Source organism: Phlebotomus papatasi, chromosome 2 (genome assembly GCF_024763615.1).
Source record: "Phlebotomus papatasi isolate M1 chromosome 2, Ppap_2.1, whole genome shotgun sequence".
NCBI lineage: Eukaryota > Metazoa > Arthropoda > Insecta > Diptera > Psychodidae > Phlebotomus > Phlebotomus papatasi.
In genome coordinates, this window is record NC_077223.1 from 52759626 (window position 1) to 52777119 (window position 17494).

At 32.6% G+C, this 17494-nt stretch overlaps 1 protein-coding gene across 11 annotated transcripts in view; it reads left to right on the forward strand.

Annotated features, from left to right (window-relative positions):
* The first annotated feature begins 6705 nt into the window (after nt 1-6705).
* Nucleotides 6706-17494, forward strand: part of LOC129801634 (guanine nucleotide exchange factor DBS) — a 102523-nt gene continuing 91734 nt past the window's right edge. For 5 of the 11 annotated variants that reach the window (XM_055846851.1, XM_055846852.1, XM_055846854.1 and 2 more), the window contains exon 1: nt 6715-7091. In XM_055846851.1, coding sequence (XP_055702826.1) covers nt 6914-7091 — 178 coding nt within the window. In that variant the 5' untranslated portion in view covers nt 6715-6913. Of the gene's footprint in view, nt 7092-10551; nt 16256-17494 lie in introns of those variants that run through there. The other 6 variants (XM_055846855.1, XM_055846859.1, XM_055846861.1 and 3 more) reach the window with 2 other exon arrangements.

Sequence of the window (17494 nt, forward strand, 5' to 3'; positions counted from 1 at the left end):
ACACTGTCAACTCTGATAACAGCATCTTCCCACTTGCCAGGGTTGAGGAACCTAAGCACATTTAAGCTCCAGAGGCTCGTCCAGAGCAATTTTATTGTGAGTATTTTTTTTTAATTTTACGATTTGATTAATTTTTAATCGTCGTTCGCATGCCAGATTTAATGTTCTTCAGAATCGATTCAATTATTTATATTGAAGATTTCATTTGATGATAGCACTGCGCAACAAAAAAAACCTTTTCTTTTGTCCGTGTCTTATAAGAGTAATTAATTTTATTATAGTGTCCTAAAAAAGATATTAAATTAAAGTTTTTATATTTCCTAAAATTAAAAAAAAAAATCTTTTTATAATTATCGAATAAATTTAATATTTTAATTTTATTTATCATTTTTTAAATTATATATCTCGAGGGCAAAGAAAAAACTCAAAGCATCTGTGATTAAATTAAAGAATACTTTAGGCTGAATATGTCCACCTCAAAATGTAAGAAAAATATAAATACACATTTTTTTAGGGTGTATATTTTTCAAAAAAGTATTTCAAAACTGTCCTTATTTCATCGTAGGTCAATAGGTCAGAAAAAATTATAATAATTCTACTTTTAATTGAGACATCGTTATTGAGTAGTAAATTAGTAAATTTGGTAGTAAAATATTAAAATTGACCCAAAAATATTTAAAAAATTATTCGTCAAAAAAAAGCAACATGAAAAAGTATCCGAATTTTAATTTTCGAAAAAACGATTCAATTTCGGTACTTATTGGATTCATTACAGATGAAGACCGATGCAGTCGGGTTCGAAATTTCGATACCTTTCCTAAAAATCCAAATTTAGGCAAGTCGGTTGAAAAATAATCCCTCCAAAGTGATTGACTTTTGACTTTCAATAATTCAAAATGGCGATTTTTCCGGTCATAGGTACGTTTGGACGAAATGTTTGTCAAGGCTACCTTTTAAACAAATCCCGGTCAAAATCCCGAAAGCCAAAATCCCGAAACCCAAATTCCCGAATGAGCCAAAATTTCGAGAGCCAAATTTCCGAATTCTTAAAAGTGTCATAGCTACTCCCATGATTGCACCCGCGCTTACTGGAGGCAAAGGGAAATTTTCTGTGGCTTGGGAAATTATACTACACATTATACTCCATATAATTTAATTCCTTTCAAGATTTTGATTGAACATCCGGGATTTTGGCTTTCGGGATTTTGACTGCCTCCGTTCTAAAACATATCCGAAAATTAAAAAAATCTATAGTGCTGTTCTCGAAATAAACCAAAAAACATTGTTTTGGAGTGGTTGGAGGGGATGAGGAAAGAAAGGAAAAACACCGTCGAAAAGATACGGCGAAATAATCTTCTTTTTTTTTAATTAGGGGTCACCGAAATCGGGAAGTTAACATCTTTTACCGTTTAAGTTTAAGCTCTATATAGACAGTACGGTGACAAGTTGGAAAAAGCGGATTATATAAGTGCACTCATTTTGAATTCGAGCAGTAAAATTAAAATGATTCGTAACTTACTTAATTTTTTGTTTTCCAGTAGGGGGAAGTGGGGCACCTTTGAAATTCGAAATGTTCTCTAATGTTTAACTCTTTCGTCTCTTTTAGGACTTTGAGTACCCAAAGCAGCATATGAACATTCTGTGAAAAACAATGTTTTTAATTATTCAGAACTGATAAAAAACCGATTCTTTTGGATGATTACAAACTATAACGATGGTCAAATGTAAGATACTTTTTGTAAGACCTCAATTAATTCCTGAGCTTTAGATATTTTTGATTAAAAAAATGATGAAATTGGCTTGCAGCATATGCTGAGGTCCGGAAAGAGTTAAACGTAACTGAGCCATATCATAATGTAATTTAATTTTTCAATTTGTTTGTGCAGCTGAATTATATCATGATAAGGCTCAATGTTATTTAAAAATAGGTGAAAAATTCCAATTTCAAAGGTGCCCCATTTCCCCCTAATATTTCACTACTTACTGCAGCTTTATGAAGCAGAATAATTAAAAGATTTATATATGTTTAACTTTCGGTACTATGGATCAAAATATGGGTGGCATAGATGGGTTATATTCAGTAAAGAAATATGGGAAAATATGAAGTGTTCGAAGATAGAGTGTTTGCGAAGCATGGAAGCTTTCCCCTATAGTTTTTTAAACATTTTATGATTTCGATACATGTTTATAGCAACACTGATTTCACTAAAAACATATTTACGCATTTTAGACATTATCCAGGGGGACATTTTGTCCTTATACAAAAATACCGCTGAATCATTCATAATAACGGTTTTTCAAGGAGAAAGGTTAAAAAGTCTCTAGAGAGCGTATTTCTGATCCGAATGGTATCATTTTTGGGCTAGTTGTAAAGGTCTTGGAATTTCCAATAAAACTAAACCGGTAATGAACCGGTTATGAAACTAAAAGTAATTTTTGTCCGAAAATCACTTCTAATTATTCTTAAAACTATTTTGGGGGATTTTTTAAGTGATTTATGAATCGGTTTAACTCTTTCGTCTCCTTTGGGACTCTGGGTACCCATGGAAAAAGAATTTTTTTGGACTATTTAAAATCGATAAAAATCCGATTCTTCTGGATAAGTACAAACTATAAGGATGTACAAATCTAGGATATTTTTTGCAGGATCCTAATTAACTCCTGAGCTTAGATATTTTTGGTCAAAAATCGTGAATTTTCGATTTTCTGCTTCCTTGCAGATATTGTGACTTTTATGATATTTCTAGACCAGAATAAGGAAAAACCTCTCGGGGTCAATAAGTATGATAACTAACAATTACAGATTGCATAAATTCGAAAAATATTTTTTTTTCTTAAATTTTCAAAAAACTTGTTCAAACTTTATGGGTACCCTCGTCCACAAAAATCTAGAGGTCAAATGTAGGGTTATCCCGCCAATGCCCGCCATTTGCTTTTTGACACCAATTTATTTGTAACAAAATTCCAAGCGGGAGCAACATTTTTGCCAATATGGCCGATTATTTTGACATTTGGCAGCGAGGGAGTTTGCTTTCAGGGAAGTTTTTCCTATTCTTCCAGATTTTGGTGAATTCTGATTGTCCAGGAAGTGTTTTTTTGGCTCTTGAGAAAGCTTAATGTGTCTACAATAACATCGTGTTGAGAGAAATGTGTTTTAAAGTGTTATTGTGTGAAATATTTTGAGGAATCTGTTGGCAAGCAGGAATTGGGTGTCTTCTTGACCACTCCCTGGACATCCCAGATGATACTGGTCAATAATTCTTCGTGTTTTAGTGATCAACATTGTAAAGGAGTCATTTGACACGCAAAAATAATTCACAAAATTGATAATATTGGCTTTTGGAAAATTGAAGTTTGTCTCCTTTTCGTTTTTTTGGGGACGAGAGTACCCATGAGTTTTCCAATTTCCCAGAGGCGGAGAAAATTCTTTCTCTACAAAAGTATCATATTTGACCAGTAAGGCTTACAATAAAATGAGTTTTACTGAAATTTGTTCGCTGGATATGTTGTGGTCCGGAAAGAGTTAAGGATTTTTTATGGGGTTAGCTTGAACCTATTTATGACTTTATAAGTACAGTAGACTCTCTCAAATTCGGGCATATAGGACCGAAATGTCAGCCGAATGAGACAGAAATTCGGGCGACATGTGCATATAGATATTGAGTTTACACACTGATATATATCGTAAATTGCATGAAAATGCCTCAATAATGCAAAATCACATCAAAACTAAGACAAACCATGCCAAATTTGAGCATATTTGATTAATTTGATAATCATAATCACACTTGAAAAATGACAACAAACTTTTTTCAAATATAACCGCTGCCCGAATTAAAAAGTAGCCCGATCTTAAAAGAGCCGAATTTGCGAGAGTCTACTGTAATGGTGTTTACACACTAGAAGCAATTTTCGTCAAAAATTACCTTTTTAAAAAAATTCTGACGTTTCTGCCTACAAGGATAGGGTTAATTAAGCTAATTCAAAACCTGTTCCAAATGGAAACTTTTCGCTATTCCAAATGGAGACATATTTTTTTCTATTATAAATATAGTATTAAATTTTTATTAATATATTTTCTATACATCAGTCTCATTATTTAGTTAATTTTGTTCCAAATAGAGCGAAAATCCATCCATATTCACAAATTGTAATTTGTTAATTTCTCAGAAAAATTAAAAGTGTACCTTTTCACCATCGAATTTTTCATCGATCGACCATGTTTTCCAATGAAAAACACAATAAGGTGACTGTTGTTTATTCGTTTTTTTTTACATTTATGTAATATTTCTGGCTAATTTTAGTCAAATTAAGTGTTAAATTTTATTATTGCCGGTACGTGAAGTTTTCAACTGAGTTTTCTTGGGTCTTCCCAACTCTTCAACTTGGGTTTTCTGAACTGTCTGCAAATGCTTCAATAGGAAACACCAGAATTATGGTATTTTTTTTCTTTTTTTTTAGAGATTTTCTTGTTGTCTCAGATAGAAAAGGAGAAAAGACCAGGAATAAGAATAAATCCTACTTTGGAAGCCTTTCGTCACGGTTTTACTTACACTGTTTGTCTCCAATTAGGAAATTTCCCTTGTCTCCATTTGGATTAATTTATTTCCAATAGCAGCATTTTGCACTTGTGTATTTTTCTTGTATTTAAGAAGTTTTTCAATTATATTTAAAGAATTTTCACTAAACAGTAACATTCTAGAAGAGTCAAGGAGCAAATTTATGTAATTCTCTTCAGAAAAAAATGAACTTAACACTAAACCTACCAAGACCCGGTCAAATTGAACGGTTTAAAATTAACACATATTTAAACAGTTCAATGTCACTATCAGACTTTATTAATTTCTTAAAATATGCACGTAATATATTTTTCAGTGTTTAAATTTTAATTTTTTCTCTTTTCCAAGACAAATTTGTTGAGTATCCTACCCTACCGCGATTTGTTATTTGACCGAAAAACGACCAAAAACGGTCTTTAGGTTTAGTGTTAATGTGTTGAATCTTCTGTCAAAGTTAAAGCGTCTGGAAATGGTTTTGAATTAGGACATTTACCAATTAGGAAATTTTCTTTAAAAAGGCATTTTTAAAGAAATTGCTTCTATAGTATAGAGGCCATAATGAAGCTAAAAAAAAACTTCGTCGAATGCGTGAATTTGTGACAACATTGAAAATAATTTTAAAGAATATAAAATTAAACTGAAGTTCGAGCATTTTTCTAAATTTCTTATTACGAAACATTACAGTATTCCTTTTTCTGTTAATTAAACTGAATGATTATAATTGAATTTATATTTTTACTGGTCTCCATTAATTTGCAACACGTAAAGAATTTGTACTTCTATTTTTTTTAAAATTACTTTTGCGAAGAAAAAATCTAATCACCCATAACCAACCGTTTAACAATGAGCTTCTAAGTAAAAAAAAAACATTGCAAAACCGTTTTATTCAACTATGTATCATTCTTTTGGCACAGACCTTGATGCTTTTACTACCCTCCCCTATTCTACACGTAATTAACAATCAGTGGAGCGAATCGACGAGCTCTCATGTGGGCAAGAATGGGGGAGTTAAAAGAGAGGGTTTGTTGAGGAAGTTCATGCCACTGTTGCATAAAAAAGTATGTCACAAATTCATGAAATACAATGTGTAGTACCCCCATTTGCAAAATTCAGGAGTATAAAATTCACGTGCGCAATCGTGGAAAACGATGCTTTTCGGAACATTCCGGGCATTTTTTTTTGCGTCACAAAACTGATAAGAGGTATCATGTGTGAATTTCGCGCCTCTCATAGATGGGCTCATGATTATGCAATCTGTGATTTAACGTGATTGTTTAACTTTAGTCCAAAGATAGAAATGAACTCTATCTTTTTTGCTGACTCTTTGCGGATTTTTTTTTTCGAGCAATTGTTTGTCTGTTTCGTGGGATTTCTGACCACAGTTTCTCAACAATTTGAACGAGCCTTTTGGTACAAAAGACTGTCTTGAAAGAGTGATTAGTTGAGGGGGGAGCAATTAATGATGCATCAAATTATGCTATTACAGAGTATTAATCATATTATGAGGTATAGAAAGTGAAATTTTGTCGCGTTAATTTCTTAAATTTAATGGCAAATTGAACACAAAACCAGGAGGTAATTTTCTCCCACAAATTGCATTGAAATGAAAGTGATATTTTTTTAGTTTTGTAATCGTTTTAATTGGATATTTTGGAAATTATTGTAGATATATTTTTTTCTTAAAATTTTCATTAAGAAAGAGTAAATTCTTATGTCCATTCTCACTAAGATTCTTAGTGTGTTTAGATAAATTAAACAGTTAGTCTGATGTTTTAATTTTCATTGGGAAAAAACTCTATTTTACGTTCTTGCATTTTGTTGATTGTTGTCGAGGTAGTTATAATGGGTTTAAACATTAGAGATTTTTATTATAGCAAAAAGAGTTTTACAGCTGCTTTGAGACTTTTAATTATTAGGTAGAAACATTTTTGGCAAAAATTCTTCAAAGTTATGTTACTTTGTAAAATCCAAAAAGCCTCTTATATACTTCTCTTTTCAGGCACCTGCTGTGAAGGAGAGTTGAGCAGCATAAGGGAGTTATAAGGTAAATTACTACATTTCTCTACGTTAACTGTGTGCATGTAGAAAATCGGGCATAAAATGAACTTGGGAGTTGAAGTCCAATGAAATGCGATTGCGTCGCTCGAGTCAGTTTTCTTGTGGGCTTCGCGTCGAAATGTTCCACGACAAAATGTATCTCAGTGTATCCAGTGCAACTCTTTGATTTTTTTCCACCCATTTTCCCGTGGAAAGTTTTTTCCAATTTCCCAGTGAAGGTGTTAGAGTGAGTGGGTTTCTTTGGTGTGCATAAAAAAAAGTGAAAATTCTCCCATGTCGCTTGATGGTGGCAAGTGATGGAAAATCCACCAAATTCAATCGAAATGCAAATCGATAACTTCCTGGAGCAGTTCAAGAGGAGCGCCTCGAAGGCCATGGAGGGTGATTGGACGACAACCACGAGTTTCTCTGGGGGCCCCTCTATGACCAGATCCAGGAGTCGCCTCAGTTGCTTCGACATGAGTGAGTTTTCCGGTGAGTCGTCAATTAACACTAATCTCTGCCACTTTAACAATCCGACGTGGGTGTCCCACTGAGTGTCTCTGATACCCTCTGCGATGACTGGAAAACCCTTTTCTTTCTCCGCCATTGATTTTCCCACACTTAGCGCGCGGAAAACATATATAAGTGGGATAAAATGGGTTTCATGGGGCTTCTTGTGATTTCTTGCCTCTTGAGAAAAGCCACTCAAGTCATAAGGCGATTGCCTTTGTCTCCTTATCGCCTTTACTGCGACATCTATGTTTACTTGCATTGCGGGTTGATAACACTGCAGCTGGCTACATATTCCATCAACTTCTTGTTTTCCCGGCTCAAAGTGCATCCTCACTATTTACTTTGGTATCTAAGATTATCTCTAATGAAAATTTAATAACATGTATAATCTCTCTACAGAATAATTAATAGCTTTAAGTAGTAATTGTGATACATGTATTATGAGAATTAATTATTCACAAAATAAATCGATTTCAGGAAAGCATTTCATTTAGAATTTGTAGTAGGTATGGGAGGATGAACTTTAGACATAACTTAAAATAAATACATATTCTTAGGATGTCAAAAAAATTAATATTTAATTATAGTTACTGAGCATTAGGGTAAGTGTTCCAAATTCCGTCCAGCTTGCAATTCCGGCCACCTTTTTTGTTCCTCGAATTTTCATGAAGTTTTAGTTTTTACATACTCCAGAGATTATACAATACAAAAGAATAACAAAAAAAATGTAGCTTCGACAAACAAGATGACGTGAAAAAGACATTTGAAGAATTCTCGAAGGGCAAGGAACTATGAAAATGAAGGTGGCCGAAATAGGGCACCAAAGCTATGTCTACATTTTTATTCATTTTAAAATGTATTAAGAATGAATTTAAAGTCAATAAAGACGATAAACTGTCTACAAGGTTCTAAGGAATACTCCTTAAGTAGAAGGAATGAAAAAATCAATTTCAAACATGAAACTTTGGCGCTTGCATGCAACTATGCCGAAATTTGGTGCACTTAGCCTATATTTTTACATATCCAAAAATTAAAGAAATCAAATTTTTAGTTTATAAAATATGCCATTGTTTTCAGTTAAATACTTTTTTTTAGTCAGTGTAATGTAAAATTGATCCAAAACCACTTTAAATGAATTGTAGGGGAAGGCTTTCAGGCTTCGCACACACTCTGGCTTCGAACACTTCATATTTTTTACCGTATTCCTTTAATGAATCTGACATAATTTAATCCGGAAATGTGTGACTTGAGACATGCATAGATAGGTCAGCTTCGTTAAAGGGATATGGAAAAAAATATGAAGCGTTCGAAGCCAAAATGTGTGAGAAGCCTGCAAGCCATTTCCTTTTAATTTTGGAATTAGATTTGAATTGGAATATTGTGATCTTTGAACTGTTTCGGGTGAATGAAGAAAAAAAGAAGACTTCGAAGTATTACAAGCCCTATGCGCTTAACCCTTCAAGGCCGAGAGGGTCAAAAATCAGGGGTCATAAAAAATCGCTTTTTATGACATTTTAGAGCAAAACGCAACTTTAGAAGACTCTAGGAAAAATTTAATTTTTGGGTCACCGGTGACCCAATCGTCCTTAAAGGGTTAAAGGGTTACGTGGGTCATTAAATTTTTATTTTTATTTTTATTTAAGTTTTTAAACGTATAAAAGTACAAAATTTAAACTATATTTTATGAAATTTTCATTTATAAATCATAAAAATTCAGTCGATGGTAGCTGATTTTTGGGGCCCTTTTTAGAAAATAGGGTCAATTAGGGCCTATTAGCACTTTAAGCAATCGTGTCAAGACCCATTGACACCCTATTTTTTAACATTTAAGATATAATTGATCACCTTTTCTTATAAGAAAATGTAGATTAATATAAAAATCTCATATTTACTTGCATTTTATTAGATGCATCAAATAAATTTCAATATTTTAACGAAATTGCCAATAAGTGCTTTCTGCCGAATAAGTGTTCCTTCGACCCTACATACTTTTCGGTGGACAAGATTTCTTCGAGTACATATATTCATCTGACGTCAAACAACTTAATATTTTCTATTAGTTGATGAGTTAAACTCGTACTTGACCGGTACATTTCTTTTCAAGTGAAATTTGGATTTTTAGAAGTTTTTTTTTTTTTAGAAATAATACAATTTTCGAGGTATTTTGCACCATATTTAGTCTTGTAGAATAAGTTGTGATCAAATATTTAGTTTTTTGACGTCATGCGAATATACTCTGAGAAATCTGTCTACCGAAACGTATTTTTTTTAAAAAACCGTCTCCAAAAATCAGCACTTAAGTGCTGAATTTTTTAAAATTTTAGAATGAAAGTTTCAGAAAATATAGTTCAAATGTGGTGCTTTTTTATGCTGAAGAGCTCGAATTAAACATATTTTTTTTATTTTGTTCAAAAAATCTGTAAAGAAAATATGTTGGTTTTTAGTCTGCGAGACCCACGTAACCCCTTAAGACTTCATCTTGGTGTTTTTATTTTGGTTTCTAAAACTGTAAAGAAATTTAAGAATTTTAATTTAGATATGATCCTAAATTATCCTATTTTACCCGATTAGAGGTCATGAAGGAATGACCAGTGATATACCCAGATAAGCTTCTGGTAGCTGAGATTCTTTACAGGGAGGTTCGTAATTCGGAATTCGGTTCGTAATTCGAGTTGCACGCACTTCGAAGAATCCCAGCTACCATAAGCTTATCGGGACTTATCACTGGTTTTCTTGCTGACAAAATTAAAATTTTTACTGCTAACTTCTGTATTACCTTCAGGAAAGGATTTTCAATGTAGTAATAAAAAAAATTGGAAGCGTGAATGATTTAGAGAAGAAAAAATTTCGTGTAGTTGATTATTTCTCAAGCTATTTTGCTAAAAGTTTATGAACAGAATTTAAACTAAGTTCATCTGTTTTTTTGGAATAAAATTAAAGCCTAATTCTCATAGGTTAACCAAGGTTTTAAATTTAAAATGTAATATTTTTAATAAGATTTGATTTTTTTTCTTACTTCTTTTTAAAGTCTTAGTTTTCTCTAGAATAATTTTTAATACAATTTAAAATGAATATAAATATAGACATAACTTTGGGTAATATTTCGGCCATCTTAATTATCGTAGTTCCTTGCCTTTCCGGAATTCGTCCAAAGTCTCTTTCACATCATGTCGTTCGTCAAAGCAACATTTTTTTTGCATTGTATAATCTCTAGTGTTTACAAAAAATGAAAAATTATGGAAATTTTAAGAACGAAGGAAGTGGCCGAAATTGCAAGCTGGTCGAAATTGGATACAGTTATTCTATATTAATTTGTTTAAAATTTTATGTTTTCTAAAGTTATACATGCCTGAAATTGCTCTACCCTGCCCTATTATATTTTTGTTTTTTGATTTTTCATACCACGAAACAAATTCACCAAGGATTTATGGATGATTTTTAAGTGTCTTGAATTCTATTAGAGCATTAATTTTATCACAACCCAAACATTTGAAAGGTTTTTATGTGATAACAAGTTATCAACAATTTTTTTTTTGCAATTTTCATCATTCGTGAGATTTGGTTTTAATAACTAAAAATCTCTTTTGCATAGCAATTCACAAGAGATTTTCATATTTTCGTAATAATAGAACCTGAATATGTTTATACGGTGGAGAGTACTTAATGAAGTTGTTTATTAAAGTGCACAATTCAGTATTTATTGTATCTCCTCTAATTATACTTCAATCCAAAAAGCACTCAAAAATGGAGCATTTGTGCTGAAAACGAGACGAATGATTAATGTGTTAATTTAAAACTGTTCGAAGCAGTTGCAAAACGTTGAAGGAAATGCAATCAATTACTTCGGCCTTTCGTCAAATATTGCTCATTGGAATCTTTGGGATGGTAATTTGTCGCAATAACTCCTGAAGATTGAGATCAACAAAACTCACAAGAGAGTGTATTTTTGGAGGTAGATTTTGGGTTTCGTGTAATTCTCTTTCTTCCCCTTGAGACAGGTGCATTCTCTTTGCGTGTTGTCCAAAGGCAGGAGGAGTCGTATTCAATTCACGGCACGAGCAGAGCATGACAAATTCCGTCTGGACACGAGTGCATGCAATTTAGTCACATGAGGAGAAGAGCCTCTCTTAAGATATATGTTATGGATTTAGTTGCGAGGAAGAGGATGTTTATAAATAGATTCTGGCAAATTCTCTCCTTAGCTTCTACTTTGCCTCTAAATAGTTTTGTTTATTCGCGGGATTTCCTCGGATGGCGTAAAATTCGAAATGGGCATCTTCCTGGGTATCTCCCTCATGGCATAAAAAAAAGTATTCTAAAGTCACTGGAGCGACCAACTGTTGGAGAAAGAACCCATTATTATAGTTGAGTCACGTTGATCTTTTTTTCCCGCTCAATTGTCTTGGAAGTTCTTCACCTCTTATATATCCCATCATTTCTTTCATCGTTCTCGTGGCTTCAGCTGGTGTCTCATTACGAATACAAAACCCATTACTTTTTATATATTTGTTATTCCCCATGTGGCGAGGTTCAAATTTTGTGTGGTGCTGACTTTAAGCAATGGCTCTACAATAAAAGATCTCTTTTTCCCTGCACTTGTTGCATTTTTTTTCATTTGGAAAATGATAATTGTTTCAGAGAAAAAAGTGTTTGGATAAAGCTGATAGTTTTCGTTACTCAGGGGCAAGATTTTAAGGGCCGGAAGAAATCTTAGAAAAGTAAATTATACTAATAGGATAAAGATAAGAATTATATTTGAAACGGTATTAACTCACACAATTAGTTGAGAGAGTTTTTCATACTTGATGTAACTTTTATAATTACGACACTTAAAATCCCCCATAAAATCCGAAAGCTCTTAATCTCTTATCCAATAGGTCATCAACTCTGTCATCTTCGCTACTTCTTCCCACAATTCATAATATTTATTCCTTCTAGAAGAGAAGCACAAAAAATGACTAAAGAAAATGGTAAACGCATGTCTTTTAAAAATAAAATCACGAGAACGTCCAATTCATAAGTCGTCTGTTTTCGTTTTCTGGGCTCCATAAAAACACATGAGAAAATTTTGGTATTAATTTTCATAATGCAGACGGATTATGGGCTGCAAATCAATAACTTGGGCGTTTGTTTATTCACACCCAAGAGGCAATAAACACCTTTTCTTCGTTCTCGATTTTAATTGAAAATTTGACTGAGAGTAGAAGCACATTTCTGTTTGGATTCTATTCCCCGAGGATTGTGGTATTATTTACTTTTCATTTATTAAAACTATCTATAACTACAGAGACTGATCCAATTTACGAGATTTAATTGAATATCCAGAGAGGTTGAGATGAGGCTTATATGGATTACTTGGCGAGCTAGTTGCATTGACAAAGTTGCTGCAACTACGACAAAATTTTATGGATTTTGGCGGGACAATGTTTCACTTTGTTTCTTTGTATGAGAATTATTAAATGAAACAGGGAGACATGTATATTTAAATAGCTTATAAATTATTACAAATTTGTCTCTTATTAGAACAAATAACTTATTTATGTCTAAAAATAAATGCTTCTCATAGTTCTCGACAAATTACCGGCTGAAACAACTTCAATATTGCTGTCTTAAGCTGAACTTTTCATCAGTTCCATTGAAAGCCAATTGAGACGTATCATCGAATTTTCTACAGCTTTTTCAATTGATCGTTGCTGAAGGCCTGAAAAGCCACTCTTGATCTCAATTTTCCCTGGGCTGAAATACACCATTCATTAAATGAAAATTCAATTAACAAGACTCCGCTCTAAATAATTTCCGCGACGAAATGTGACCCATGTCGAGACTTTCAACTTCCATTTGGACACTGACGTCGATAACATAAATAATTTTCCTACGTGCGTCTCATTTGGAGAAAGATAAATAAAAGACACGAATACACCAAGGCAGAAAAAAAATTGAGTCAAAGAGTGAAAGAATAAGGCTGAAATTGTGCCAATATCTTTTGATATAAATTTCTTCGCGCTACACTTTTTTTTACGCACAGAACGTCTCATCAATCCAATTCAACTCCATTCACCTCAATCACGTTCCCCAGATAAGCTGAAATTGAAGCTAAATATTTATTGAATTATCGATTTGTTGGAGTGTCTTTCTCTATTTCCCTTTGTACAATGGGTGTCTTTTATTTCTATGATTTATTAATAGCGATAAAGAAAAGTAGGAAAAACAGGAGATATACAGCAGTTGCAAAAATTTCCAATATTTCGTATTATATGTATTTTCTTTTTCTTTGAGATAGGGGAAGGCTTTAGGTTTCGCACACACTTTGGCTTCGAATACTTTATACTTTTGGCATATTCCTTTAGTGAATATGACCTAGTTATTCAGGAAATGTGTGACTTAAAACTAAATTATAAAATATATTGCCATAAGATAGGTCACATTCATTAAAGGAATATGGGAAAAATATGAGTGTTCGAAGCCAGAGTGTGCGAAGCCTTTCCTATTCTTTGTTAATTTCCTATTCCCTCCAAAACCATGTTTTTTTCTAGATTGCTCGAAAACGCGTCGTGCAGTTACCTAGGCAGACATTTAGTCCTTATATTGAAATACCGTTGAATCATTCCTAAGAGCAATTTTTCAAAGTCAAATGTTAAAAAGGCTAGGGAGCGTATTTCTCATCTGAGTGATATTATATTAATTTGGGTTCGTTGGAAAGGTCTTGGAATTTTCGATAAAACTAAACTTGTTCCCACTTGTTCATAACCGATAATTATTTTTTAAGGGAAAAAAATTGTATTACTCCTATGCTATTTTAGGCAATCTTTTGACTAATTTATGAATCTGTTTGAAATCCTTTCTAAAATGGTAAACGGTAAATGATTCGAAAGTACTTTTGAGGCATAGGGTAAATGTCCTAATTCAAAACCATTTCCAGACGCTTTAACTTTGACAGAAGATTCAACACTTCAAGTTCATATTTTTTCTGAAGAGAATTACATAAATTTGCTCCTTGACTCTTCTAGAATGTTACTGTTTAGTGAAAATTCTTTAAATATAATTTGAAAACCTCTTAAATACAAGAAAAACACACAAGTGCAAAATGATTCTGTTTTGGAAACAAATTAATCCAAATGGAGACAAGGGAAAGTTTCTAATTGGAGACAAACAGCGTAAGTGAAACCGCGACGAAAGGCTTCCAAAACCTTGTTGAGTTGCTCCTGAGTGCAGGATTTGTTCTTATTCCTGGTCCTTTCACCTTTCCCATCTAAAACAATAAGAAAATCTCTCCAAAAAAATCATATTTCCGGTATTTCCTATTGAAATGTTTGCAGACACTTCAGAAAAACCCTTTTTGTTTACAAAATAGGTAATTATTTCATTTGAAAACTTCACGTACCGTTAACAATAAAGATTAGCACTTAATTTAACTAAAATTAGCCAGAAATATGACATAAATGTTAAACAAAACGAATAAACAACAGTCACCTCATTGTATTTTTCATTGGAAAACATTGTCAATCGATGAAAAATTCGATGGTGAAAAGGTACACTTTTAATTTTTCTGAGAAATCAACAAATTAAAATTTGTGAATATGAATGGATTTTCGCTTTATTTGGAGCAAAATTAACTAAATAATGAAACTGTGGTATAGAAAATATATAAATATAATGATTTAGTACTGTATTTATCGTGAAAACAATGATGTTTCCATTTGGAGTAGCGAAAAATTTCCATTTGGAGCAGGTTTTGAATTAGCTTAATTTACCCTAGCATCTAAATCACGAGTTCGGGCAATTTGTAAAGCCTGGGACAGTTTGCTAGACTTTTTTGCTTAATTATTTGTCAAAGGTTTATAAACAATATTCAAGCTAAGTTCAGCTAGTTTCTTTCGGGTATTCCTTATTTGAAATCTAAATAATTTAGCTTATTTGTAATCTAACTGCCCTATCCTCTGTTATCCAGATTCCTTGTCGTCTTAAACGGGGTAACACACATAACTTCTCTAATTTGTCTAATTTTCTAATTGTCTAAACATACACGAATCATATGAATTGACAATTTCAATCATTTAACAAAATTTTGAAATATTTCATTTTTTTCATATAATTCTATTTTTCTACTGAACCATAAAGTTCTGAGGCCAATGTACCTGTTAATTTGACAGCCCAATAAATTAATTCATATAATCTCACGGAATTGCAACTGAACAATAAGTTGTTTTGCTTCTTGCTTTCTTTTTTGAGAGGTTTGTCTCTGATTTTCCCGATAGTTCCATCTGTGATCGCGGAAGATGGCTCTCTAATGATCTTCTTAAATTATCAAATTCTCAGAAGAGATGGAACTTTGTGATAAAGTTCAAACTTATGACGAGTAAGAGAGTATCAATTGTATTTGTTATTAACTCATCTCGTGCAGACCACTGACGTGTGCAATTATCTCGAAAGTAGATGATGAGCTGTGAAAGAAAAAATAATAATAATATTCCATCGATCACGTTCTATTTTTCTGTGAATTAATTAGTTGATATATATTGTGACATAGAAAGGGATCAACGTGAGAGACATTTTGGGCTGGTAAATATGCAAAATAAAACGAGAATATCCACTATACTTTCACAGTATACCCGGTTTGCTCTCTCTCTGGCAAATACTCAGCTTGGTGATCGTGGCGATTGCTTGGGCGCGCTTTTTGTCTGGCTTAGTCTGTGATCGTACGCCGTGTTATACAAGTCGTTTACTCTGTTATCACTACAACTCAATTTTGCTGGAGAATTACCTGTGTGAGGAAAAGTGCAGAAAGTGAATTTTTCTTATAATCGTTTGTTTTAATCGTTGCTCTTGAAAAACTATTCATAGAGATCACCTGAAGATCACCCTCGATTATGTGAAGATCGTTGATTTATTCGTGTATTTGTGTATGACGTGCTCGCATTTGAATAAAACAATGAGAAAATCCAAGCATAATTCAATGTCACGTGAAAATGAGTGAGATATAATTGCCTAAAAGAGGCCATCTGTGAAATTGTGTTTCACACGATCAAAAAAAAAAAAGAATTACAAGAGAATTTGCATGAGTGTCACCATTCTCTGCCTAGAATCCTCAATAATGATTAAACTCAGGTGTTTTCATCGTGAAAGGAGCCGAATTAAATTAACAGGTTGGTAATCGTAATCACACTCCAGAGATTTTTTTTTTAAAGATTCCCAGAACAAATTTTTTCATTAGCACAATCACTATCTCGATCAAAAATAAATCATCTCTGTTGGAGATGAAAAAGTGTAAAGTTGTGCGGTTTGTTTTATAAATAAACCACAATTGTCGATGTTCTTCTTGTTATTGTGTAATGGGTGTTTCCTAGATGACACTGAAAAGTGGACAAAAATATTTAACAAATTGTCGGAATGCAATTTTTCCAATGCTAAAGTGGAGAAAAATACCAAGATTTTTCGCATTCTCCCAAGCGCAGATGAGATAAGAAATCTCATGGTGGAAATACAGTCTCAGGTGAAAATTGTATACGTTTCTCAAAACAATTTGAGTCAGCGAGGTTCTAATACAGCCTGCAAGGTTGGAAGTTTATCCTAGTTCTTTAATACATATATTAAAAGTTTATCCATTTGACTTAACTAATGTAATATCTCAACGAGTAACGGCGTTATCACACTTGCACATTAAAATTTTAATGTGATTCACATTCATTGTTGCTTGTGAGCGTCCAAATATGTTATTTGTGTCTTTGAGTCACTTAATATTTGGGGTTTTTCTATTTATTGATAAAGAAGTGGACTTGGCCTGCAAAAATAAGTTTAAATTTACCTAAAGCATAAATATTTTTCACATTAAAAAATTAAAGAGAAAATCGCATTATTTTTCGCATTAATGCTATAAATCAGTTTATATCAAATTTTGCGGGCCAAGTTTACCTTTTTATCAACAAATAGATCAAATTTTGAATATAAAATGATTCAAACACACAAATTACACATTTGGACTCTCACCAGCGACAATTAATGTAAATCATATTAAAATTTTAATGTGCAAGTGTGATAACACAGTAAGACTACTTGATGGGGTCTGGTTTTGATAACAAACAAAGTGACTTTTAAAAATATGATAGATGATTTGTTATTAATAGAATTATGACAAAAACTCTAAATATTTCGTCTAAAGAAATTAGAGTTATTATGAGACTAAAGATTATTTAACATTAAAAGTATTGCCCAAAACAAACTTTATGAGTAGCATAATTTAATTTCAGCTGTAAATTAATTATCGGTTATGAACCGGTTCTCAACCATTTGTAATTGGTTCAGCCTTGTCTGAAATTTCAAGACCTTTTCAACGAACCCAAACATGATACCATTCGGTTGAGAAATACTCTCTCTAAGGTTTTTCA